Source organism: Syzygium oleosum, unplaced genomic scaffold, assembly GCF_021117445.2.
Source record: "Syzygium oleosum isolate NSW1041296 unplaced genomic scaffold, Sole_v2.1 Sole_v2.08, whole genome shotgun sequence".
Taxonomy (NCBI): domain Eukaryota; kingdom Viridiplantae; phylum Streptophyta; class Magnoliopsida; order Myrtales; family Myrtaceae; genus Syzygium; species Syzygium oleosum.
Genome location: NW_026607492.1, coordinates 1,981,119 through 2,008,325, shown reverse-complemented (window position 1 = coordinate 2,008,325; position 27,207 = coordinate 1,981,119). Strand labels below are relative to the sequence as shown.

The following is a 27,207-nucleotide window of genomic DNA, read 5'->3' as shown; positions in this document are numbered from 1 at the left end:
AAAGAGAGAGAGAGAGAGAGGGAGAGATTTTATGCGCACCGAAAATGGAAGAAGAGAAAATAAAGCTGGGGGGGGGGGGGAGATGACGAAGGTTTTATTACTTGTTGTGAGCTCTCGCTCTCTCGCTCGCGCTCTCGTCATTGCTCAAGGGTCAAATTTCACCGTCCTCCTTTTATCTTTTAACCCAGCTCGTTTACGTCATGGGTGGCTCGCCCGCTGCCGCCGCCATAACCGTGGCCTGAAATCCTCCGTCCCTCCTTCTTCCACGCCCGCTCGAGAGAGAGAGAGAGAGAGCGACCCGAGTAAAGAGCTCGAGCGAAGCGGTGGTTAAAAGATGGGATGAGGAATCGCTTCTCTCCGATTGACTTGGCACGTCATGAGTTACTCGGTCGGGCGTGAATTACTTGCGGTAATTTCCTTTTTTGTTTATGGGCTGGCTCTGCTTGTGGTCTCTAAAGACTACATCATCTTAAAGAGGACTTGAGAACATCTGTTCATTTGCCGGATTTCCCACAAGGAGCTTGGCAAAGGCTAGGACTCCCTTTCAGTTATGCTTCTCAATACTTTTCAGAAAAGCTGCTTTTTTTTTTACGTAAAAGGGTGGGACGAGGGCTCGGGCTCCTGCGCAGCTCGTGCACCACATTTGCCATTTTGAGCTCTTAAAGTTTTGCTCTAGATTCAGATATGAATGAAGATTAATTTGCAATTGGCAGCTTCGGATAAATTATATATTACCCGGAAGTTAACCTACCCGGTCTCCTGATTCGACTCATATAACTCTTAGGATAACTCGAGATAGTCATGCAATTATGTTGGGACAGAACCCTAAAAAGACAACATAGAAAGCGAAATTTTGTAAAATGTGAAAGCACAAAACCAGGATGCGAGTTAACAAGCCAATTTATGAGAAGAGTGAGGATTCAAGAAAAACTGTCATGCTGATGTCCTGCAAGTAAATTCCCATCTCAACTGGAACCCTTGCAGACTTTTGAAACAACTCTAGGAATCAGTATACTATATGTACATCTCAATGATAAAACAAACACTAATTTACACATAATCTACATATCGATGGATTGCCATGTTGGCAAGCGCGATCTGCTTCTCTAGAGGCAAGTAGTTTCTCAACAATGTACAAGCATCATGCATCACTTGTAGTAGGGAAGGAGCTAAGCTGTTCTCGCTTTTATCAATACCTTGCAAGGTAAGCGTACCCTCACCACAGGAGGGCTGTGTAACCCAATGGTATATGCGCTCGGTTGATGCCAAAAGAGTCGCAGTGAAATGTTCCGCGATGACTGTCCAAGAGGGGTCGTTCAAAAGAGAAGAGAGAGTAACTGGTAGATCACTCAATACACTGAAGCGATCCAGGATCAACAAAGGCATGTATTTGCAGCAACTGCCTGAGAGCAGGCCAATAAATTGCATTGGCTGCAAGAGATTACGAATGTTACATAGAAGCATGATGAACAAAAAAGTAATTTTACGGCAGCAACACAGATAAACAGATAAGAGAATCCCATTTGCTCCGTCTTGCCGCATTGGTCAGAAACCCATTTTCTCACCAGGCAATAGAGCCGGAGTAAAAAATGGAAACTTAACATCTTATAACATGACAGAGGCAAACCTGTCCTGAGAAGTAAGAACGAAGAGCTAGTGGTGTGTTAGCTAAAAACTTTAGCATCACTATTGAGCCCAATGCAGTAGAACATCCCAAGTACAAGAAAGCATCTCTTTCAGTTCACATTACTAAAGTGCCTTGAGTCGATAATTAGAATGGGACTAAGAGAGTTAAGGGGGAACAAAAGGGCAGGACCGAATTCTTTTGCTGTTTGAATCTAACTTAAAAGTCAACACATAAAATACTTTGGAAATCATTTTTGATTCATCATTGTAAATTGCAAATCACTATAACATGCTGGGTATTGACAGGCCTGATGTAGAAGAATGAGTTCAAGCAAACTGAGACAGGTACAACTTGTGAAAAGAAGCAATCGTTAATTCTCTATCCACTTCGTTTAGTACTGCTTCAAAAAGTTTGGGGAATAGTTGCATACCGTAGAGGGAAAATTAGAGACACAGCTAATCTCCACCACATCAACAAGCCACTGTCTTTTAATGCTTCCTTCAGCATGTTGTAAAGTTGCTACAACTTCAACGAGCACATTCCATGTGTCTGCATGTCAAATGATTAAAAAAATCCATCAAACAAATCTAGTCACTTCTATTTTCTTACAGTTTTAAAATTGGTGGTTGACATTTAAAATGACTTCACCGACCATTTGAGTTGCAGTTAAAGAGAAAGGCCTTCAGTCTTCCCAGCTCAGCCAATGGGATGGAACTGCTCCCGACTAACCTCACTTTCACCTCAATTTTCTTTAGGACATCAAAGAACCGGCCATTTTCTTTATCCAAATCCACCTGTCAAAGGAGTAGAGACACAAAAGCTTAGAGATGTCAACACTGAAGCAGCAGGAAACATGAAAACAAGCTACATGCAACCAAACTTCGTTTTCATACCAGTGACCTTATCAGAAGTTCTGGACAAAAACACCTATAGAAGATGTGTAATATGGTTGTCCTAAAAAGTTCTCCAATAACCCAAAGGTTTTGAGAAGGAAAAGCTGTGTGGGAGCAAGAGGCAACTTCTCCAAGAGATAGGGTTCTGGTAGTTCTTGAATCAGGCAGATGAATGCAAGTTGAGAAGAGTATTTTTTTATTGTGCCATGTGCCTCATTGGCGCAGCAAGAGGATCCTATCTATAGGAAAAGGAGTAGATGTAGCTTGTTCAATCTGTATTCTTACTACATAACTCTTACAGAAGCCGAACACCTGTGGCAAACAAAAATAGAAGCCACAAGGGTTGACATCTTTTACTAGAAATGCAGCCTGGTAGAATGCTTTTATGAAGGAAAACCCCCAAAGAGGGAAATGGCATTAATCCAGTGTGTTTGCAATTACAGAGGACAGTCATTGTATTAAACCAAAATGTTAGCCAGAGGCAAACCATGAGCATGATTAGGTACTCAGGGATGATTCCATACTAAGGTGAGCATGCCTTGCCTATTATTCTCTCGTCTATTTCCACCAGTGTGGAGTCAAGGGAATAGAAGAATTTTGATGAGGTTAAATTTCATACAGCAATCTATTAAGATAGATAGTGTAGAACCTTTCACTTACGACAGAGAGAATACTTTATTTAGGGGTACATATATCAGAAGGTAAGATATGGATCTTTACACTTTAATTCAGCTCTTTATTCGTATTCACAGATTCTTCCATAGATATTTGGCGACCCTCTTCATAAGAATCAATGTAACGGAGTGACTCAGAAAGTTCACTCACCTGTAGAAAATTCAAAAGCCAATCCCTTGGTGCCTTCTCAAAGCATCTAACTGCCTCGGACCATTCTTCAATGGAATTCACATGCTCTGCCTCAGTGATACCTGTAGGATGATATGAAGGCAATAAAGAGAAGAGCACCACCATGCACCTTTCGATACCTAAAAGATACTCTTCAGAATCAAGTAAAGCTTCGTCTAAACATTGACGGAGGCCCTTCCAGCAAGAAATACGTAACAAAATTATCTGATCAAGGTTGTAAACTTGGTTCGAGGCAAGTGAAAGCAAGAAATCAGCTATATCAGAGAGTAATTTCTCGCGCCTGGATGAAGAGAAAGCTTTTACAAGATCGGCCAGACGAAAGAGCAGGCAACACTGTAGATTTGGTTCAAGTGTCCTGAACCTCGAGAGGTCGGAGAGCTCATCAAGGAATTCCAGCAATTGATCAAAACGGGATGCGTGAGCTAACGAAAAATTTAAGCATTCCTCCCTCAAGATGCCTTTCTGAGGAGCCAAATCAGATGGCAACGAGTTGCCAATTTCCACCTCGTATCTCATAAGACGTCTAACAATTGCTTTCCAGTCAAAATTCGGCAATCTCTGAGCTCGTGAAAGGCACTTCAGCACAGTTCTAATTGTTCTCACGTCTGGTGTGTTCCCTGTCTGAAGTAGAGAAAGCGAGATAGTAAATTTGCTAACATATGGAACCATAACAAAAGACACATAAATGATGAAATAATTCACCCTAAGTAATGAAATCAAGATTCAATTGGAAGAGAAATAAAGGCAAGGTACTTAAAAGGATCACCCCATGAAATTCTCAGTACATTGTTTTGTTATTGATAATTCAATCGTGGAGACGCTGTAATCAAAAGATAATCCTGGATGCTCACAAACTAAGAACTTGACCTACCATGCAAACACGCCACAGCAAATCATCTGTTCCAAAGAACAAGACAGAGGACACACGAACAGCCCGTGCATCAAGTGACATGCAGCTTCTTTCTTATTCAATGAGTAACACAGCGCAGGCAACATTTCTCAGAATTGTGATAAGGAGCAAATTTATTACAATTACCGCTCCGTTTGTTTCACGAAAAATGAATGATTTGGAAAATATCTTCCTATAAATGATCGCTTGTATTGCTTGAAATAATTAGTCAATGGATAATGTTATCATTATCGACAGAAATTTATATTTAAACATTTTCGAGGACAATAAAAATATATTTCATTTACTTATTTTTGTAAGCGATTGAAGCGATCATTTTTCGGAAAATGTTTTTCAAATCATTCATTTTCCATGAAATAAATACACCCTACGCGTAAAATACAAATTCATAAGGAAATGACCTAACCCTTGGTGCAATTTTTAGATGCTCACCACTGCATTCACAAGGTTGTAGATCATCTCGAACCATATCATGGACATGTCTTCATTTAATTCTATTCAATAATTTAGAGTCTCGGCAACAGGAGTACACCAAAAAGAGAAAATCAAACACTTCAGAAAGCAAAATCTAAGTTGCTGTCATGAGTCCATGACAACCACTTCTGACTAAAGCTCTAGAGTGAGTCCTTCATCAGATATATCGTGACAGAAACATTAGACTTGAAGAATTCGGAAAAAAGAACAATATATGGAGCTCATCACCTCAGTAGTTGGCTTATTCATCTTTGAAGAGTTCACATTCGTTAACCACAAGCACAGTTTCATGACTACACTGTCATTGGAGAAACTTTGAGCAACAACTTCTGGGACAGTGGTATCAATGTGAGCGTGATCATCCAACTTTACTTCCTTGGACCACAGACTATGTCGAAGAAAAGAAAGTGCCCAGGCAGAGTATTGTTGCAGCTGATTATCATCAGAATGTTGAGCAGCAAGAAACATCTCTTGCATTGATGATGTTAACAAAGGCTCACAGACAGGACTTGAAAGAAGCGCGCGGATTAGATGAGAAGATTCCTGCCAAGAGCACATTTCACCATGAGAAACAAAGACCAAGAAAAATGGTTAAACGGCTAGTCGAGGGAAAATCCTCAATCACCTTCAGCCTGTAACGACTGTCATTGGAGGATAAAGGATGAATGAGAACCAACCCGGCTTCTGCACCCAAAGGATTAACAATTCCAAGCATCCCTCCCAGACAAGTGGAGGGAGGCTGAGGTTTGGAATAACATCTCCTCAACAAATCCAGCAACTCTTTCAGACATCCAACTTCGATAGAGTCTATACCTTCCTTCAGAACACAGGCAAGGAGACTCCCTGCTCCAGCACATGATGCCATCAACAAGCTCTGGTGGAATGCACCTGACTTTTTAACCAACAATAATTCAGATATAAGATCTCTATAGCCATTTATCAGATGATTCAGTTCACCAACATCCATCAATTCTACTCTCTGGCAGAAAGCCACAACCAGGGGAAGTGCAAGACAAGATCCAACAGATAAAAGCATCTCAGATCCTTCATCACAGGAGTCAGGGCTCCAAACAAATGGCTTCGCGTGTGGAATCCATGAAATTATCAAGTCCTTTATCTTTAGTGTCACATCAATTTCCCCAGTTCGGTAAACTGCAGTAATAGAGCTTCCCAAACCAAGAACAAGTCCAGCAAGACCCCAGGTGTCTTCCTCCACGAGATCACTGTCCTCATTCAAGAGATCAGGATTCTTATATCTGCCATTCTCACGCATGTCATTGGAGAAACGTTCACAGAGACTTCGAAGAATCTGGGATGATGATTTTGTAAGTTCCAATATCGTGAGAGATAAAGACTTCATAATGTTCCCTATTAATTCAACTTCACCCATCTTGTAGGAATCTCTGTCAGGATTATCAGCAGCTTCAGTCCTAGTTAAAAGATCCTGGCATGAAAAACCCAAGCCAATTCCACAGGCTCCTTTCACAAAGGTGCTTTTGCTGCTAGACAAAACCTATAGGCACACACGATCAGTAAGAAAACACGATTATCAGCAAGAAAACCTAAACTTGTCCCATTATTATTCTTCAATCGGCACTAAGAAAACACAATCATCATGGGCAACGCGGGGACAGACCTCAAATTTATAGAAAGCACCCACTATGCAAAGTGGGAACTCAAGTGCAAACCAAAGAAACTATACCACAGATCATAGCAGGTACATTACAAAATGTTTCCCACTCTAGGATTTGAAAGTTTTGAACCATCGGCATTTTTAACAAATAAAAATGAAGTTTTCTCCCTATCAAAATTATTACTCCCCTCTGACCATGTCGCACAACAAAAAGAGTCGTTTTGTGCCATTGAAAAATTCAAACATATGATTGACTGGTTGGCTTTGCTAGAGATCCATTTAATAGCTGATGAGCTAAATGATGACAGTTTTGATCAGATCTACAAAAATATGGTACTCGTTACAGTTTTACTACTTTAATCCACACTAGTCTTTCGAAAGTCACAGCTAGATAATAGCAATTGTCCGCCTCTGCAAAGTCATTTCTTCTGGAACTGACAAAATATGAAAATGCTCGTCCAGTTGTTGAAGATGCTCTACAGTAGCCACAGGTCTTAAGATCAAACAGTTTATGGAGCATGAAATATTCTTTTTCACTTTGAACTGTATAAATTGACAATAATATATAATATAGTTTTGATTGTGAATAAAAAAAATGTTTAGCCTATTGGGAAGTCTTTTCTAGGCAAGAGAAGTTCCAGGAACAATATTTCATTCGTGAATTATACTACAGTTTCATAGAACTAAGTTTGAACTGGATCACACCCTTTCAGTCCGGGTTTTTATCAGTACAAACTGCACCAGGCCATGAACTAGTAACTGGCCAACCAGTTGAACCAGCCACCGCAATTAGGTTTTTAACACCAGTCTATACATAAATTTACGTGCCTAAATAAATGGTCTTCGTCTCTTATTGATTTATGAAAAGAACACTAGTACCAAACAGGAAGCCTGCAAACCTCAATAAGTCCTGAGATGTTCTGAAATTTTTGTTTGTGATCTGTGACGTGTAGGCAGCTTGAGATCACTCCAAGAGAAATTGCAGCAGACCACTGCCGATGTTCATGTTCGAACTGGAACAACCAATTGAAAAGAAACTTCGACGCAGCCGATATAACCGTATGAGCAGACTGAGGCAACACCTAACCATTTCCAGAACAGAAAATAGTGAGAACAGTCAAGAGTTCAATAGCAAGAATAAAACTGTGCTGAATCTAAGCCATATGAAATAATAGATATCAACTCCAATACAATAGGTTAGTTAAAGTAGACTTATTTGCTTAAGTAGACTTATCTTGCCCTTATATTATACAGTTCCGCAATTATTTGACTTCATCGTTATTGTCAAATGGAACTTCTATGCGTACAACACTTCTTTGTTTTCAATGACAGATTTGTCCAAATATGAATAATTTGGATTTGCAAAAACCATGAACTTCATGAAGTTTTAGTTTTTCAAACAGATAAATTATGTGAAAACTAAGGTGTTATCAGGGGAAAGAGTAGTTTTCCGACAAACAAATTTTTGGATATGACATTTTATCTTGAAAAATAAAATCAGATAAAATAATCATACTGCAAAAATAAGTTTATTGATGGCAGGAGGTAGCGCATGAGACCTAGCAAACAATAACTATACCAGAGCAAGATCAATTAAAGCTAAATGAATAAGTACGACAAAGTAGCAACAGAAGCTTCATATTTCTTTAACAATCTTTTGTTCTCTCCACCAAAGAAAACTCCAAATGATCAAAACTCTATATGGAGATTGGGTTCCAATTAACAGATCCAATCATCTGACAACTTTCACTTATTGACACTAAGAGAATACCCATTCTCACTAACCAACAATTCAAAGACCCACACTCTTGAACTATCTTGTACTCCCCCTCCCAAAGAATAAATAAACAAGTAAGATAAACATCCTGGATTAGCATGTCCAAGATAATTTCAGAAAAAAAAAAAGGTCTTACTGCACAGAGTGCACCGAGGGCCAGTGCAATATTCTCGGCAGATCTAGGAATGGACTCCTCAGCAATTCTCATCATGCTCTGCATGTCAAGAAAGACAGAATATGATGTTTACCAAAGTCATACAAATCTATGGGTCAATTGCAAAAGCATAATCCACCATGGAGAGAATAAACAACTAAGAGCACCTTCAAGATATCATGAGCAGCTTTAGATGGTTTATGTAGAGCTACGGACGATACTTTCGCATCAAGAGACAACATATTAGCCCTAATCCACCGTCGCATGAAGGATTTCCACGATTGCAACGAAAGAAGTGCAAGGAAAGTATTTCTTGAGAGTTGAAGAGATGCGGCGATCTCCACCAACATGTTCTCATGCAGAGCATGTGCATCCTAAGTTCCATCAAAGTTAAGCAAGTATATGAGATGCACCGTCTATGCTCGATATCAGAATCTTAATGATGGTCCTTATCTTACAGTGTAAGCTCCTTCACTCTTTGAATCTTTTGGAGTAAATGAAAGGCATAGCAGCGCTGCACCAGGACATTCTCTGGCACTTCTTTTTCCTGAAAATGAAATTTTTATACAAGTATCGCTTATGTGCAGATTACACAGAGACCAATTAAAAGAGTTAAATCAAATCGACCAGCAACAAAAGTAACAGCACCAGAGGACTGATAACTAATATTGTTGGTTTAAACCAACAAATTACGGCAATCTGATATAGAAAAAGACCTAGAATTATTTTCGAATGAATTAAATGCTCCCGACCAATGATACCTGAAGAGAATATAACCTGAGGCAGTACATCAAGCAGCTTTTCAATCTTATTTGTGACAACCTTTTTCTCCTTTACGAATCTCCGACGATTCCTACATTATGTAAATAAGATTAATTAACGAAGTGACATTGCCACTTACCAACAAATAAATAAGGAAACAAACTGTAAATTATTTTTCATACACGTGTTCGTATGTGATCATCTTGACTTGAAACCGTTCCATAGAACCAAGTATTTCGTCATTTGTTTCTGAAAAGAGCAAAGATGTGCTTCTTTCCCTTAACTCTGGAATGGTTTTTTCAATATCCGGTACCTGGAGAACAATAAAGAGTTTCGGAAGAGATGTAACCAGAAATAGCATCTCGACTTACCAAATAAATGATATATCAAAATTAAAAAGATCCTCCGCAGTTCCTCAGTTGAAGGAAAAACCAACCTCATACTGGCTTAAGGCAGCAAAAGCTGAGGCCCTAGCCTTTGACCACTTAAATCCATTACCACGTGTTGAGGTGGCTATGTCCCACAAAATTTGCAAGACATGCTCTGACGCTTCAGGGTAAGCTTGCGCGTCCATTGCACCCCATCTTAGGAGAAGGCATAAACTACAAATTCACAGCACATTATGGTATAGATTAGAAAAGATTGTCCATAGAACTGTTTTATGAAACTCAATCACACAAATGGTTGTTTGATTAAGCAACTAATGGAATTTTATAAAGCCAATATGATGCGTAAGCAACTATCTTGTCCAATAAGAAGATAACAGGAGCACAATGAAGAACATTACACAAATTGTTCTATAGTACACGGTCACAAATGTTTTTTTTCAGGGGGAAAAAGTCCATGCAATCCTTTCCAAACTGAGGAAAAAATGCAGCAATTATGTTAATCTTAGGAAAAATATTTCCTGCCCTAGCTTGTCTAAGGTACTTCTCCATTCCATCCTCACAAAGTTGCAGATCATGTATATATACCAACATCAAGAGCTCAAGGCACTTTTACCTGTGCGCTAGATTTGGGTCTTTGGAGTAATCTAGCATGTGCTTTCCAATGACGTCCCATGCCGTGTAGAAATCTGGAAAGATTGGGCATAAGAAATTGGATGTACTTCAGATAGTCTTGCCAAGGAACGTAAACTTTCCAGGCGCGATTCAAAGTATTATCACATATGAAGGTACTAATAAAAAAAAACCTTGACTTCCAATCTGGTTGCCTTAAAGACATTCAACCTAGTTTTCAGTAGATATGAACTCCTGTCTAGTCCCATGTCTGTCATCTCAATTATCAACTAAATTCAGTGTAGCAACCCAATAAAGCAAGACATGCAAGTAAGATTGAGTAAATATGTGCATTCTTGCAAACCCTCAACTATTTGCGTACAATGGGCATATCTTAAACATATATGAGTTCACATCACCACATTTAGCAGATGTACTCAAGGATATTACTCCATGCATGCACATTTCGTTGCTAAGCTCATTTAGAAAAATCTGGAGGGATAGTAGCAGACAGAAAAATAATTTGATGTAGAAATTGATTATACCAACTACATCAGCTTCACAAAGGTGGGCAAGACTTTGAAAACCAAGCGCCTGAATGAGAGGATCTTGCATTTCAATGCACAACTGTTGATCAGTCAACACATAATAATTAGAGAAAAGAGTTAAGATTAGGAAGAAAGAAAGGGGTAAAAAGCAACAAATAATAGCTTCATATAACCATACCGAAACAGACAGAATAAGGTCCACGCCCCTATCAGGATTTTTTCTGCAAACGTCTCGAATGGAAGTAGCCATACTTAAACAGACAACTTTTTCATGTCCGAACTCGGCAAAGTTTTTCGGAAGAAGTATCCCCTAAGGCAGTGAAAAGAACATAGCAGTGAAAAGAACAAAGAAAAATTATCAAAAGATAACAACAGATCAAAAGAGTCCTAATCTGTGCAAATAACATCTTATACCAGAGGCTAACATCCCGACAAATCCAACTACTCTCAAAAGAGGATTAAATGTTCCTCAGACGACTTCCAGCCAAATTACGAGAAATTTGACAGGGAGATCAAATTACAAATAATAAGTTTAGGAGAGGGAGGGACCAAATCCACATTTATTTCTTTTGAGAAGGATTGCAAAGGTTACATGGCTACATGTTCCACTCCATGAAAATTGCTCTGCTCATTTTTTGATTACCTTTGCTTACATTTTAACAGGAAATATACCGAGATTGAAAAGAACAATTCAATGAAATGTGAAGAATAACCAAAACAGAGAGGAAATATTCTTACTTGCAGACTTCCAAAAGCACGGTCATTAGTTGCCCAGGTCTGGCAAAGCAAACGGGTTGCTGCCGAATACAAAACCCTGAATGTAGTTAAAAGGGGAACAGCTTATCATGCAAGCAGGATGAAACGCGTGTTAATATATAAACCTTGCAAATTGGAGATGATACTCTTGCATATGACTAGAGCGCCAATCAAATTCAAGAACATGTCAATCAAATGCACATGTAGGAAGGTCCCGCACAAATACTGGAAAAGATCAGGACAAACTACTCATTTAAGTTTAAAGCACTTGGAACCAGTTGGTCCTACTGGGGGAGAGAGAAAGAGAGAGATTATTATAAACCAAAAGAATATAATGAGGCAGCAGTACCAAGGAGTGAAATACTATAGTGTCTACATCAGGAAAGCTAACACCTGCACAGTTTCCTGACCAAAGTCACCGAATTCCAATATAAAGCATGAACGTGCACAAGTCTCCCATTAAAAATGACAAAATAGACTGCAATCTTCATTGTATTTTCATGTATGTACTAGTAATGGAGACTATAACCTTTCTTGCATGGTCACATTTTTTACGTAATGGAGATTTTATATGGAAACGTGACTACAAAGATGGAGTGCTCCATGTAGTTCGCTTAATCATGCACCTTTGTACAGTTATAAACATATGGGAGTATTTAATCTCCCACAGGGTACCCAGCATGGAAACACTACCTTTCTACTTTGTTACACCCCAAAGGAATATGATTGTACAAAAAGAGTAACAGGAAGGGATATTCACTACATACGGATTTGTGTCATTGTGAAGCAAGGGCAAGATAGTCTGAACGACGAGAGGAATCATCGAGGAATTTGAAGCCAGTGATGGAAGCATCCCCAAAACTTTCAACTGCAAAAAAGATAGAAAACAAGAGCATAAATGATAGCTAACTTGTGCGCATTGTAGTGGCCGCTGTAGTTAATCACAAGTAGTCCCCAAACTCACTAGCATATCACCGCGTCCAACATCTTTTCTGGCAAATATATTAGTGAAGAAAAGAACACCTAGCAACAACGGAACTCCAAGTTTAGGGACCACGAGACCCATAGCAGTCAAAACATCAACTGCAGCAGGCCCTAGCAACTGATGTGTCACCAAAACACTGGCCACCGTGCAGATTGTCATTGGCATTTCTATAGAAAAAATCAAAAAATCATGAATGAGAAAATATATGATAAAGTTCTTTAATTATGCAAAACAAACAAGTCCACATGATGGATATAAGAAACTCTACGGATTATGGAAAATTATAAAGAAGTAACCAAGTACCAGTCATGAATACTTCTTGAGCTTGTGTCACAGGTAGAGAACGTTTTTTACGCTCAGCGATCATTAAAGAGAGTTCTATCAATTTAGATGCCCAAGGTCTTCTAACATGAGGTGCTCCTTCAGATTCAATTGTCCCAGAGGAAGCAAAAGTCTCAATAAAGAATTTTGATGATGAGGATGGATCCTGAAATGAGAAAGGAGAACAACATATGGCACTTGTCAACTGTAGGAACGAAAATTGTCTTCCTATGTGCTAACAAACTATCCACCTATTCCTTATCATGCATGAGAAATCGCAAGCACAGAAAAAGATGCATCAACCCAATGATACAAAATTTTAAGGGAATGATGAACCTTCACTCTGGCATGAACTGTGAATCTATTTAGCCTCGTGATTCCAGCTAAACCATCACATAAAATACCAGCATCTAAAATTCTTTCTTCGAATTTTCTATTGTTTAACATAGAAAAGTTGAAAAGATATGTTATGAGTTTAAACATAAACAAAAGAAAAAGAACCATGGGTTCGAGAAGAAAAGAGGAAACCTGTGACCATAGTTGCTGCAAGAGCCTAAACATTATTTTTCCGGGTATGCTGACTGATTGAAATTGCTCTTTAATGGGAATGTCATTCTTCAGTACTATCAGTGGTTTCTCTATCGTTTTTTGCAATATGACAATCAATTCACCTGCTGCTTCTTTGATGGAATTAGAAGGTGATGACATGAGACTGATAGCTGGAAATATGAATAAGAGCTCTTCATTGGCAGCACATCCAGAGTTACCATCCACATATCCTTTAACACAAATAGACAGCAAAGTAAGAAAGACATGATGGAGCGAACTACATGCATGATTAAGTTATTTATTCAAATGTAACAACCAAAGTTGGCCAAAAACAAGAGAGAAAAAATTTGAGGTCTCTAACACAAAAAGTAACCTCATAAACAGGAAAAAAATATCCAGAAAGCGAATAATCACCATTTCTTTCGCTTAAGTCTAAGAACAGTAAATAGCATCCACCTTTTACTGTTTAGCACTGCCCATGTATTCCTCTTCCGAAGCATAGAATGAGTTCGCAAACCCATTAGATATATTCAACAGAGAGTGAAAATTGATATCCAGTGTATATTGTCAATATATCAAGCACAATAGAACACGGAATTCTGAAAAATATCAGCTGTTCAGTCTCAGTTCTTAACTCAACATTTTCAAAACATTATTGATTGCTATCCTAGCTCCTTTTTCTGACAATCCCAACCCCAAAATGACCACTACTTGAAAGAGGATTTTTCTCAAGCCAATATAAGTACCCAAAAATGCCGGCCTAGAGAATTGACGACCGTCGTCCTGAAGTTAATTTCAAGTCATCCGAGGTAAAGGGCACGAATCTGATAAATACAGTAAATAACATGACATTTTCAGTAGTCAACGCTAATGTATAGACCACCCAAGCACAATCCTGAAATCCTTCTATCAAGGACAACATACGATGGTAGACATGATAAAGCTTGCTACCTGAATCAGTTTTCCACTTCAAAAGACGGAGGATGACTTTCAGTACTGAAATTTGTTCGTGTTCAAGTTCTGATTGAACTAGAACAGTGAACAAGGACAAACTGATTGACGTTAGTTCATGCGTGCATCTCAGACCAAGATCTTTCTGGACAAGCAATAAGCGCTTTGTCAATTCAACAGCGGGCTCACTCCATCTAGAGTGCTTGAGAGGATGGATGCTTAACTGAAGAACAGTCTCCAAAAGCTGCACTCCACAAAGTTGAATTTCGGAAACCAGCTGTTGAGCAAAAGAAAGGACAGAATTAGCAATGAGTAGGTGAGTTTCAGGGAGACAACCCAATTAAGTTTTTACTGAACGGTACCCCATGTTTCAAATATCAACTTAAGCCCTAAAAAGCTTTGAAATCATCCACAATCATGCTCGCAAAGTTACTAAACAATCCAAATTTTGTTAACGCAAGACAGGACACAGGAGTATTTTTGTGTTTGTCCTGATTATGGAAGAGAACGAATGATTAGCAAGTGAACAATTCGGAATGGCTAGTCTATATATTCGACACAGGGAGGTCTCAACGGTAAAATGAAAGTTGCCATCATACTATCGCCAAAAATATAAGACGATGCGAAATCAAAGGAGAAGAGGTATATTAACCTGGGATTTGCCTCATAATTACATTTACTGATTAAGGAACTATACAGCTCAATGAGAGAGGATTGGAAAATCAAGGTTAACTGAGGCCCTGACATACCATTTGCGCTGCAACAAAATGCCTCAAAACAACTATAAATGCATCCACCATGTGCCCAGCAAAATCCATTAAGCTCCCGAAATCCTGAAGATATTCTGCTAGTTAATAAACTAATTGTCTGCATTCGGGCAAATTGTGTGTGTGTGAGATAGAGATAGAGCGAAGGGGGGTCAACAGTATAATGGATGCAAATGAATCAAAATAAGTCCACTTTCTCCCGAATATAAACACTCACATCACCATTCTTGTGTGGGAAATACTTCATACATCGAATCAAAAGCTTGAGTATAGGGATTCCATCATCAGGCAATGAGCAACAAAGCGATGCCATCGATGTCAACAGATGCCTCGCGAACAAAGCCGATGAGGAGTCCGAAAACGGTACTCTCAAAATCGAATAGTCCAGAAGCGGTCTCAAGAATTCACACACTTCCTCCATGCCAATTTGCTTGCTCTGCACCGCAAACGACAACACCTGTCGCACGAGTTCATCTCGGGCCTCAGCTCGGTACAAAAGAACCTGTCATCATGATTCGCGTTGCATCAAGACGCAAAAAAATCCTCAGTAAAATGAGAATTCGGACCAACGGTAAAGTCACTCTCGGACCACACAACTCCAGTCCAAAACAAAAGCTGACTTGTTTCTCGCACCTTGACGAAAGGATGAGCCTCCGTCGAGGCGAACCGCCACGAGCCGCCGCTCCTCCGAAATCCTAGTCGGACCAGGAGCCCGATCCCTCTCACGAAGAGACCGACGAACCTCGGCTCCGATCCTTCGAGGGCGGACTGGAGCTCCAGCAGCCCGCGGGGGAGGTCCATTCTCGAGTCGGCGACGAGCCGGCACAGCTCGCGCACGGATTGGTCGACGACCGCGGACGAAGCCGAGCAGAGGCATTGCGTGACGGCCTCGCGCCCGGGCCCGGAGTCGGAGTCGAGGCGGCTGGGAGCGGATCGGAGCTTCGAGAAGACGGAGATGACGGCGAGCCTCTGGAGAGAAGGCTGCGGGAGCCGGAGCTTCTCCAGAAGCGGAGCGTACGACTCCATCGCCGCGAGCGCAGTGTGGACTGTAGAGGGATGGTGGCGTTCGAGCGTTATGAACAGAGAGCCATCATCGGTGGTCGCCGGACGGCGGAGCGCGGCGAAATGACGGAGCGCGGGTCAGTTTTGAGTTGATAAACCGGCCCGATAAACCGGTTCGACCGGGTTCCTCGCCGCTCTTGAACGGGCCCCGCGTCCGGAGCTCGGCCCGCCCAGAACGTAGCGGGCCTGGGCCTGGGCCTGGATCCAGTAGAGATCGGCCCAGAAAGAACCGAATCGGTTCGGTCTAGGCCTGGCATTTCTCCCCAGGATGAAATGGAATAAAACTTGATTATTTCGCATTCCCATTTTGGTCGAGATGAAGCATAGTAAGAGCTCATTAAGCTCAATAACTAATATTATTAACTATGTTATGACCTAATATTTAACAAAAAAAAAAGCAAATTAGAGTATACCGGAGACGAAAGGAGTAGGAAAAAACATAGGAGAATACGAGAGGGAAACGAGTATGTCCCGCGTCCATTTTCCAAATTCGGTTTCGCGACGTAGCTGCGGTAATAACAAAAAAAAAATGCCAATAATAATTCGATCCCGACCAGTTTCGTTCTCTCTCGCCACAAAACCATTCATGCTCCTCAATTCAATAACCGGACTTATCCTTTGATGCGTGACAGATTCCGACAAGATATCCGGATCGTTTCTTTCCGGAAAAAAGAGTGAAGGACGTCGCTTTTTTCAAAAACGCATCGAGCTGTCGGAACAGATTTTTCTTCGATTTGTTAATCGTAACTCCAAAAAACCAAATCAAATTCGGCTCCCCGACGAACGACTCGATTAAATTTTACGAGACAGCCGTTGTCCCATGTCGAAATTTCCGTGTTCCTCGTTCGAAAACAGAATCTAGACGCAATAGCTGGTCTTGTATAGGTTGCCAGGTAGCTGTCTTAGCTTCTCCTATGTTGGAAAAAAAAGCTGGCTTTAATTTCAGAGGGCATCGCTAAAGCACTGCTTTGATACTATATCAAGCTAAGCGACGTCCATTTCTTGGGAAAAAGACTTGGTGCACAAATTTCTCGATCACGATCATAATGCACCTTTGATGCTTTGATAGGACGCAAGGCACGCGCTCAAAAACCATTAAAGTTACCGTCCAAAGTCTATCTCCGGTCAATACTGTCCTATCACATGATCGCCTCATCGGTGGCATGCTAGCTTTGATGGTTCATGTCCGACCATTTAGAGCATTCGAACTCCTTCGGCGATAATTGCTCATCGACACTCCCGCCCCGCTCATCCGATGTATGATTGATTGCAAAGTTGCCTCCCTGATTGCATAAGCCCGTTACAAACCACCGCTCGTTTGAGTCTTCCCCTTCAGCCGGCACTTCCCCCTTCTCTCCCGATCGACTAAGGTTATATTTGATCATCTGGATTTTTAGCCAGAATAGGATAGGATAGGATAGGATTGGAAATTCAGGGATTTTACCATACCCAGTCAACTGTTTGGTAAATCGCGATAATAAAGTCAGATATTTTCATATCTTATCATGTAAATTTCATGTTTGGTATGAACAGCATATCGATGTGAATGAACCTACAAATGAACAAATGAAATGATAAGAATCTCTCACGATCCATTGCTAAAGAAATCGCGAATGCACAAATGGAGATAACCTCCATCAACACGGCTATCGTACGATCTAATCTTAAACAGCAAAGAAGCTTATTACGGCATTTTAGAGCCAGAGGTTTAACTATGATAAGAAATGTAAATAGGTTAGAGCACTATTGATGAGGTAGATTAGCCAACGAATGCCAACTCTAGCGAGAGAGAAGGCATGATCATTCACTTTCACAATTCCAAAAATATGCAATAAAATTTACTTCATCTTATGATTACTTATTTTTTTTATTAATTTTCCCTTTTTTATTTCTTATTTATTATCTTCCATCATTCCTTAATAAAATTTCATTAAATAATAAACTATACTAATATGCCTAATATACTAAAATACCTAAAATATGCAATAAATATAAATACCAAATATATATTAAATATAGAATATAGGTTAGAAAGAAATTCATTTTTATAAATAAAAATGAAAAAATGTCACTTTTTTATTTTGAAATTTATATTAGAATTCAAATATTATTTATATTTAATTATTATTCCAATTTTATTAATTTAAGAAGTTTGTTATTCGAGAAATATAGTTTTTATACTATAGATATAAGAAATCTTATCCATCTTTATATCGTCTCCCTTGTCGAATATTTTTATCTGCGTTATATCCCCGTATATCTGACTTTGGGTGCGTTTGGAAATATTTGGGGGAATAGCTTTTGGGAAAATGCAAAGGACTTTAGGTGAAAGAGCTTTTTCCAAAATGCAAATAGTGTTTGGTAAAGTATATTTTAAAAACATGTCGGAAAGCAACTTTGACTAAAATACCGTTTGGAAAAAACTACGTTCTAAATGACTTTTGCCATTTTTTTTTTTTTAAATTCTCAAAGAACTCAGCCACCGAAGAGCCTAGTTGTCTTCTAGCCAACTGAGCCTAAGGTCACGCGACCTTAGGCAACCATCGCCTGGGATGCGCGACCTCAAGCGAGGCAGCCCGGCGCTAAATATTGGCATCGCTGGTGGCCCACTGGCAGCCTGAACCCTCGCTCATGACATTGCGTGAGTAGGGAGATTTCTGGAATTATGAAAGTTGAGCAAAGGTAAAGTCGAAAGAAAAAAAATGTACTTGCATTCAAGAAATGCTCAAAGCACTTTCGAACCTGCCTTGGATCAAAGGCTTTAAGAAATGCAATTGAATCTTTTCATAACTTTCCAAAAAATTCGTCAAACGATATTTGTATTTGCCCAAGAGAATTTAGAGCCCAAAGTCCCTTGGCAAAACAGTTTCCAAACGCGCCCTTTATCCTGTCTTGAGGATGAACCAAATACTGGATATCATATCCTGAATTTTATCATGTCTATCAAACGTAGCCTAAAGAGCTAATCTATTCAATGATCACACAGCCACCAGGGTGTGGATTTTTTTTTCCATACGCGGTTTGTAACTACCAAACCCATTTCAAACGACAAAACCTGTGAAAGAAAGTATTCTAGTAGTGACTATGGAGGTTGGTTTTGACTTTTGAGTACCCGCGTATAGCTTTACACGATCCCTTTCCATCCAACTTAGCGATGAAGGTATCGCACATGATATATTAACGAGATATATCGATACAGAAAGATACCTAATTAAGAATGGCCTAACACGCAAGGCTCATGCGTAAGAGTGGAGACACGCTAACACGCACGTGCAAGCGCCTTAGTGACGGGCAATCAAGCATCGGGTAATTAACAAGGGATGGACCGACTAATATACAGTGGCACGTGATTCAACGGCTTTTCAATCGATATAGGACCAACTAAATGTATCGAGAGTGCTCAAATTAGGACTTAAAACTCGCTCGTGATGATCTTCTCGGAACGGGAAATCAGACATCAGCTACGCATTCCCTACGTTGGACGATTAATTGTCCTACTAGCCTATGTCTAAGCACGAGCCCCCTGACTTGTCTTTCCCAACCACGAAACCGCAGCGAAGATCGCCCCATAGTTATCGAGTCGATCACATGGGGAAAGACTTCTCAGAGTATAGTCAATGCTGGTCCTTTTCCACGTAAAGGGCGAACTCTCCGCAAGTTCCCGTGTTCTCTGTATCGATCCGACGCCATGGTGGGATGGATGGATGGAGGAAAGTCCACAAAGAACAATTCCCACGTTGCTTTCTTGACAATGCATGTCGCCCACAAGCCAGGCTCTCTCGACCTCTTTCGTACGCTTTTCCACCATATTTAACTGATAACTAACAGGGGAAATTTCCACGCCCCCGTTTACACGGCGCGCTGCTTTCCGCGCCGCGCGACAGCGACGCGTGAAGAAGCAAGTCAACGACATGCAAGAGCTTTCGGGATCGAGAAATGACTAAGTGATACTGCTTAATCTACCGTGAGATTAACAACATGTTCCGAATCACAAAAAGATAGATAACAAATAATTATACACTGTTGCGGTCAATTCCCTTAAGTTGTTACTCTAACGGTGGCTCAAAAATTGTTATGTTAGCAGAACCCGGGATTCGAATGCTAAAATCGACCGAGATGGGTGTCGTATCGCGGCGAACGAGGCGATCGGTCGGTCGGTTCGCGTCGTGTCGGGGCTACCCAACCGCGGCAACGGAATATAACTTTCTCTCCGTTTCTCCCGTTTGGCATTGATTGGGGCCTTGATCATCAAACGTCCGCTCAATCAGTCATGTTCAAAAAGATTGAAAAAGTGCAGAGCTTTTAGACCGAAGCTGTCTCGGGCTACATATCGGGCGGGGCCGCTCGATCCCTTGGGCGGTTCGTGGTGGCCCGCGGAAGTGGATAACGGGGGGGGGTCCGGCGGGGCTCGGCAGCGACTCGTGGGGGGGAGAGTTTCCTTTTGCCTTTTTCACTATGTTGGGATGGCGACGCTTCGTGCGGACTGTTCACGCCCTTCGGTGATCATCCGTTCTTGGGGTTGGGGCTTTTCCGCTTTGTTGCACGACAAAGACAGAGGGACAAACAGAATCTGGTGATGTCATGGGAATTGAAATCTCCCTAACTTGGCATCGCTCTTCGTTTCAGAAAGGGGAAAGGAGAGGATAGGAAGAGGAGGAGGAGGATGAAGGGAGGAGGGGGTGGCAGAGAAAAGGGAAAAGTGCCAACACCTTTTGCCCCTTCACTTGGTTAATCTTTTTCGTTTTGATCCATGCTCTCGCGATCGGTTTGCCATTCGACCCTCGCTGACGGGTCCCCGTTTGCATTTGACTCCCTCGAGAGCACGAGGAGTAAGGTTACCTCGAAACTTTTTTAAACCCCTAGAAAGTCGATTGAGCGGCGAGTCGTCTGGTTTGGATGCACTAATCGAACTCTTGAATTCGAATCTCAATGTCTCCCACTCAAAGTTATTTCAGGGATCACGTCACTCCACGACGAAGCTTTACGGGATGCACGTGAAAGTAGGGGTGAGCAAAATGGACCGACCGAACCGGGAACCAACCGGTTTCGGGCAATTCCTGGGGCAGCGGTCCGGTTTCTGGTTCTAATTTTGAAATCGTTGATTTTCGGTCCAGTTTCCGGTTCCATGCATGGAAACCGCCCACCCGGACCGGACCAACTATTGTAAAAACTAAATAAATAAAAAACTCTCAAGCCTCAAATACTCTCTTGCACGCAGCTTGAGTCACTCATTTTCTCAAATCTAAACAAAATCCTAATCTCTGTCGCTCACCTCACCTCCCTTTAGCTCTATTGTCACAACTTGCCTCCCTCTCGCGGTCTCACTCTCTCGCTCGACTCTTGCCACCTCTTTCTCGCGGTCTCACTCTTATGCTTGACTCTCGCCTCCGTCTCTTGCTCTGCTTTTAGTAGCTCGACTCTCACTCTCTATCTCGCGTCTCATCGACGTAAATGCTCTATTTTCTTTGCTATTATTTGTACACCATTTTCGAATTTTTTTTAATCTCGTCTTCAAATTTTTTTGTTGTTCTCAGTCTCGCAACTCATCAACTCTCACTCTCACTCTCTTTTTTTTGCGGTTTTGTTGAGTGCTTGCCTCAATAGTTTTCGTGCGTCTCATTCATGCCTCGTTATCCAATTCGTCTTCTAGATGGAAAGATTAAAGGGTCCATCATGAATCACTTGACCATTTCCTTAGAGATTCGCCCGTCTATTTTCATTTTCTTCCCTTCTTTTCCTTGTTCAAAAAAAAAAAAAAACAGAATTTCATTGGCCCATCCGGGAACCGGACCGGACTGGTTCCAAGGGGTACCAATCCGGTTCCCGGTCCTAGAAATTAGGAACTGGACCGCTCAGGAGCCAATCACCCCTACGTGGAAGGGACTGTTTGCAAATGCCCGTGAAGATTAATGCAGCCAAAAGATGGATACCACGTGTTATTAAGAGAAATTGGTGGAGAATTTGTAAATGGATTTCTTTTTGTATGTGGACTAAGGTAAGTTTGCCCAAAGTGCAGAGAGACTAGAACCGAACTTATTGTTTCCCAAAAAAGGAGCTTATCTTTCTATTCCTTTTCGCAAACAATATTTGGCGCATATCTACTTATGTACATTTATACATAATGGGGTGGGACAAGGCGAGGGTCACATTTCTCCCTATTCATGATCTCAAGTCTCGTGCAGAATTAGGTCTGTATATATCCTCATCTGCGAGAGAAAGAAAAGGCCAATAGATAATATATGTCGCCCGCCTTGGTCGGATTAAAGTCGAGTTGAAACATACCCGAACAGTAGTTTAGTTCAGTTTGCAAACCATTTGTTGATGTCGGTTCGGTTGGGTTCAGTTTAGTGCGTCGGTTCAAACCGTTTTTCTGCTCGCCTTTGAAGGCGACGATGGCAAAAAACCTAATTATTTTACAAATCCGCTGTCCTCGGCAATCAAACGTACAGCTCAACTGTGTGTGTTTTCAGAAGATATGACAGAATTGCCATGCATGCTGCGGATCTGCATCACGGCATGAAACAAAAACTGCCCCGGTAAACAAATTTTCAACCGACAGAGAAGTCAAGTTTCTACATACGGGATCACTTTTTAACCCCCCGAGCGCTTTACAATGCCTCGAAACCGAAGACAAAAAAGAAAGAGAGAGGCTCCAACAACGAGGAAAGTTCACTTCGTTTCACACCACAAGGGAAGCTGTTTGACATAATAGTGGAAAAGGCCAGCAGACGACCATGATCACGCACACGCGAGAGAGGACCTGCGGGAAAAGAGAGGACCCGATTGGACATTTGAGATTTTGATCCGGATTTAATGACCATTGATTGGAGTTAGCTTCCAAAGGAGGGCCCCCAGATTCCAGTCTACCACAGAGAGATTAGTGCAGCAGATTTTAGGCTTTTGACAATTCGTCTTGATGGTTTGAATTGAAAATGAAACCCTTTTTGACGACCAAAAAGAGGAAAAAGTTCATAAGATGATTCAGTCAATTGACTTGATGTCGTCTAGGCCCCGTTCTACTAGCTAAGGGCGGTTTAAAGCCGATTACGAGTTGAGAAAGTATGGTGTTCATAATGGGATCTCACGTAATTCATAAGGGCAATCTCGCGATCGAGATTGAGCCTCTCGACGTGCTCGTCTCGTCGATAAGGTTTGCACATTTTCTTAGTCCATCGGGGCTTTATGTTTACAGGCTTTTAAGTACAATTAAACGATACCAAATATCTCACATACTTATTAACAAGTTTAAAAAGTTATTAACATGATGCTGAAAGTTAACAATGCCAAAGTGGATGCATTTGCTAATTTACTACCACCTATTGAAGACTGCCATAGATGAACACATTTCTCTGTGATTTGAATGATAGTCATCCATGATTTGGGTGGCATTGCATAAAGTTAACTTGGAAGTGATGTGTGTGTTCACGAGATCTCGTTAATATACTCTTGACCATACTTGTGCTTCACCTATGTTCGAACCACATAAAAATCACGCTTTTAAAAGGAGTACTCGAATTAAAGTGTCAGCATTTCGGTTCGGGCCTAAGATTTGAATTTCCAAATTTCAAATTCTTTGCCATTCCATGCCATGAATGTTTGATTCGAGGCGTGGCAATTAAGTTTAGTCAAACCCCATCAAAGACGTGCACATCTTTTTATTTTTGTGAGCCCGAAAATGGAAGGAGAAAACATCTTCGAATTATGGAAGTCCCTGGTTCTGGTTCATTCCCTTTCTCCTAACTATTTCTTTTGCTGTCGGCATATGATGTCCTTGGAAAAAAAAATGCATGATTGACTTACAATCTCATTCAAGAAAGCAAACTCTCTAAAAATATTATATATATGCAAAGCAACTTTATGTGTTATTGATTGCACATTTTGTTCATATAGCTTCGGAGAAAATCATGCTTTGATTGTTCTCATTCCAAGAAGGATGCATTGCTTTTGATTAAGATATGGTCGTCAAACCTACAATTTGAAAAAGTTCACGCAGGTTGGTAGATTAGGCAAAACAATCTACAAGTCCGCCTAATTAATTTAACCGGACATCAATTAAAGTTCTATTCTAATGTTCCGGGATTACGGTCATTCGGGTGATTCTTGATTACGGCGAGCTCTATGTTGTGTGATCTGCCTACTCTTGCTATGTTCCGCGGATAACACGGGCTCAACCCTAGTATATTGTATGTGTTGGATGAGAAGTGTGATGGTCCGAAAGAAACGGCCCGTGTCGGGTCGTTCTCAGTCCTTACTTCAAATCTTGTCCCCATGTCCACCGCGGACTGTAGTTTAGCTAAGATTGTTCTCAAATATCTATTTGTTATTGGAAACAAATGATCCTTTCGGGATTGATTTGTATATAGAGGTACCTGTATTTACTGTTCAAACGATCAAGTTCTTGAAAAGGGGAAGTATTCAATTAATCTTGAAAGTAATAAAGTAAATGATATGTTATGAAGGATTTAGTGTTATACGCATATCTCATTACGTTGCTAACAAATATCAGTTAATGAATGTCATCCAAATTTTTTTAGGGCTTACTAAAAACCCAAGAGAAAATGACAATGCTAAACCCATTCTCTTGAAATGATTGTGCAATCCCTCTAAAGAACTCTCTTTATGCCCTAGAAGTGATTTCGGCAATCAATCAGTCATTTTCTCTTAAAATGCCTACTCTATGAATTGGGCAGTGTAGCAAGAGATGTCAAAAGTAGTGAAGTGGAAAAGTCACGTAAAATCGTGAATTATAGGCCACAAGTCTTTCATAGTATTCCGTGATAATAATTATCTTAATATAATTGTAATTTCAATATGCATCATAATATGGTAGTATGAATAATTTTTATCATCGAGGCAGTAGCGTTTTAAACAGATACCGTAATGCCCACCACCAAAACACCATGTCAAAACCCATTCAAGTAAGATGGATAAAATTAAGCTCCCTCTAAGGTGGTCAAGAAATGGCAAACCGTCGCCAAACTTTTGATCTGTATTCATCTATGGCTTTCTTTAACGAAGCGGGATGATCAAGATGCCAAACAATTAGAAGGATCAGATGGGAAAGAAGCAACACAACCTAACCACATGGGATATGTATGTAAACTCAGACATGAAATGAAACTCAAACAGCACAGAACTGCCCAATGCCAATTCAATAGCCACAACTATATAGCAATCAATCATCCATCACAATATACAACAGCAGAAGAACAGTCGCTAACAGATCGATACAGACGCACCAGGAGTATCATGTCCCATTATATACACACCACATATGTATGCATGGGAGCTTGACCATATCTACCCACAAGTACTTATACTCCAGAAACCCTAAAACCACACACATATCCCAGTCCTGACTCCAAACTGCACACACAATAATCTTAGACAGCACTTCCTCCCCCCTGATCATGATCTCCACTAGGGCCACCCGACCAGGGATTATAATTGGAAGGGTAATAGTACCCGGGATTGTTCTCGTTGAATTTAGACGACCCTCTCGGTGATCCGGAATAATTGTGGCCAGGATTAGTCCCTTGGAACGCGCTATTATTTGCCATCTCATTGCACGCGTGGCGCATCAGGTCGGCATTGGTTGCATCCAGCTCCTTCTGGAGCCTGATGACCTGTCGCTGGAGCACCGAGATTGCCCCCACACAGCCATACACGGGGTCCTTCATACGGGCCTCAGCCTCATAGGCAAGAGAGTTGACGGCGTCCTCCCTCTGATGGGGAGAGACCTCGTTGAGGAGCTTGCTCACATTGCTCGCACCGAAGATCTTGTGGACATTGGCAAACTTCTGGGGCTCCTCGGGCGGGAAGTAGGGTGCGAACACACAGTCGGGCAGGCATTTCCGCCTGAGGAACTTGCAGGCTGCACATGGCGGATTGGAATAGCTCGAAGAAGCCATCTAAACTGTGTGCAAACAAAATGGAGTCAAAGGATATGATTAATGTCATCAATTGAACAAATCATCGGTATAATACATAAGAATTAAAAAGTAAAAAAAACAGAATATCACAACATATGATTTTTTTATTGAAACTTTTCCCCGGGACAACAATAGTCCGAGTAGAAAGTTAGCTGGTTCAGTCAGTGCTCGACAAGTACTAATCTATTGTGAAACTAATCATAGTGATATGATATAAAAATACAATAGGACTTTCGCTGCAGCATGAAGTTAATTATATTTTGTTGCTGCTAAAGAGCATATATATCCTCCCCTAGTTCAGATTCGTGTCTCAACATATTTCTCTCCAAGATCGCTTTCTTGAACTCAATCCTAGCTAGGGTTAGACCCTTTTAGTCTTGCAGGCCAAGAGCTCTCTTTAATCAAAGTTTACGAAGAACGCGATACTACATGAAACATGCGCATAAACTTGAACACAAAGCTCTCTCTCTCTCTCTCTCTCTCTCTCTCTCTCTCCAGATGATGAGCCTATATTCCCTATGGCAAGACCCTGCATCAGAGCCTATGGCCATGCACTGTTATGAAACAAAAAGAACAAGCCAAAGATCCACACGAATTTGGGATATCAGAGAGGTTTTTCTTTCCAGACATACTACACACACACTCGCCTTCCTTCTCGCGAACACACGTGAACAAACAGTACTATATTTACCTTTTCTTCTTTTCTTCCTCCAGACACTCTCTCTGAATTCTCTTTAACTCTTTCAAGACATGACTGTTTGTAGCCCAAGGTCGAATGATCAGTCACACCCACACGGCCATATTCTCAACCATGGAAATTCCCTGGTTCTGTCACTTGGGTGTGGGATGTGAGAGTTCAACGAGGAATATATCTCCAAAAACCCTAGCTATATAGTAGAGTGTCTGCGAGAGAGAGAGGGTGAGACCCTGCAAAACAGTGATATAAAGATGAGCGAGAAAATGATGAGAGAGAGGAGAGAGACAAAGGGTATTGTTTGTTTTGTTTTTCTCAGTGAAAGGATGGGTGAAAAAGGAAAAGAGACACAACACATTGGGCAATAAATGGAGGAGGGTTTGATACATGAAAGTGATGACTATGACCCTGCACTAAAAATAATAATAACAATAACAATAATAACGGTATTTGTTATTTAGCACGCTCGAAACACTTATTAAATATTCTGAAAATCTCAATTTTCAAACCCTAATTACACGTTTCACTACACGGTTCATGCATCGAAAGC

The 27,207-nt window shown here is 40.8% G+C and overlaps 2 protein-coding genes across 4 annotated transcripts; both read right to left on the bottom strand.

Moving 5' to 3' along the window:
• Positions 1–957: 957 nt before the first annotated feature.
• Positions 958–16,101, bottom strand: LOC115672636 (protein RST1). 2 transcript variants are annotated; one of them, XM_030594503.2, is made up of 25 exons: positions 15,603–16,101; positions 15,187–15,471; positions 14,952–15,035; positions 14,203–14,479; positions 13,231–13,481; positions 12,685–12,868; positions 12,361–12,548; positions 12,164–12,264; positions 11,379–11,454; positions 10,819–10,950; positions 10,638–10,719; positions 10,097–10,169; positions 9,531–9,696; positions 9,277–9,407; positions 9,094–9,185; positions 8,791–8,879; positions 8,500–8,706; positions 8,315–8,392; positions 7,301–7,483; positions 5,394–6,281; positions 4,997–5,311; positions 3,346–4,005; positions 2,280–2,421; positions 2,058–2,176; positions 958–1,431 (listed from the first exon to the last, which is right to left on the bottom strand). In XM_030594503.2, exons 1-25 carry the CDS (start codon positions 15,993–15,995, stop codon positions 1,051–1,053), a joined length of 5,577 nt encoding a protein of 1,858 aa, XP_030450363.2. In that variant the 5' UTR covers positions 15,996–16,101; the 3' UTR covers positions 958–1,050. The 2 variants fall into 2 exon arrangements, with proteins under 2 accessions (XP_030450363.2, XP_056169713.1); XM_056313738.1 differs by lacking the exon at positions 10,819–10,950.
• A 9,067-nt stretch (positions 16,102–25,168) lies between these two features.
• LOC115672539 (LOB domain-containing protein 25) lies at positions 25,169–26,972 on the bottom strand. 2 transcript variants are annotated; one of them, XM_030594344.2, is made up of 2 exons: positions 26,655–26,972; positions 25,169–25,942 (listed from the first exon to the last, which is right to left on the bottom strand). In XM_030594344.2, exon 2 carries the CDS (start codon positions 25,940–25,942, stop codon positions 25,415–25,417), a length of 528 nt encoding a protein of 175 aa, XP_030450204.1. In that variant the 5' UTR covers positions 26,655–26,972; the 3' UTR covers positions 25,169–25,414. The 2 variants fall into 2 exon arrangements, with proteins under 2 accessions (XP_030450204.1, XP_030450205.1); XM_030594345.2 differs by having other exon boundaries at positions 25,169–25,947; positions 26,655–26,966.
• Positions 26,973–27,207: the final 235 nt, after the last annotated feature.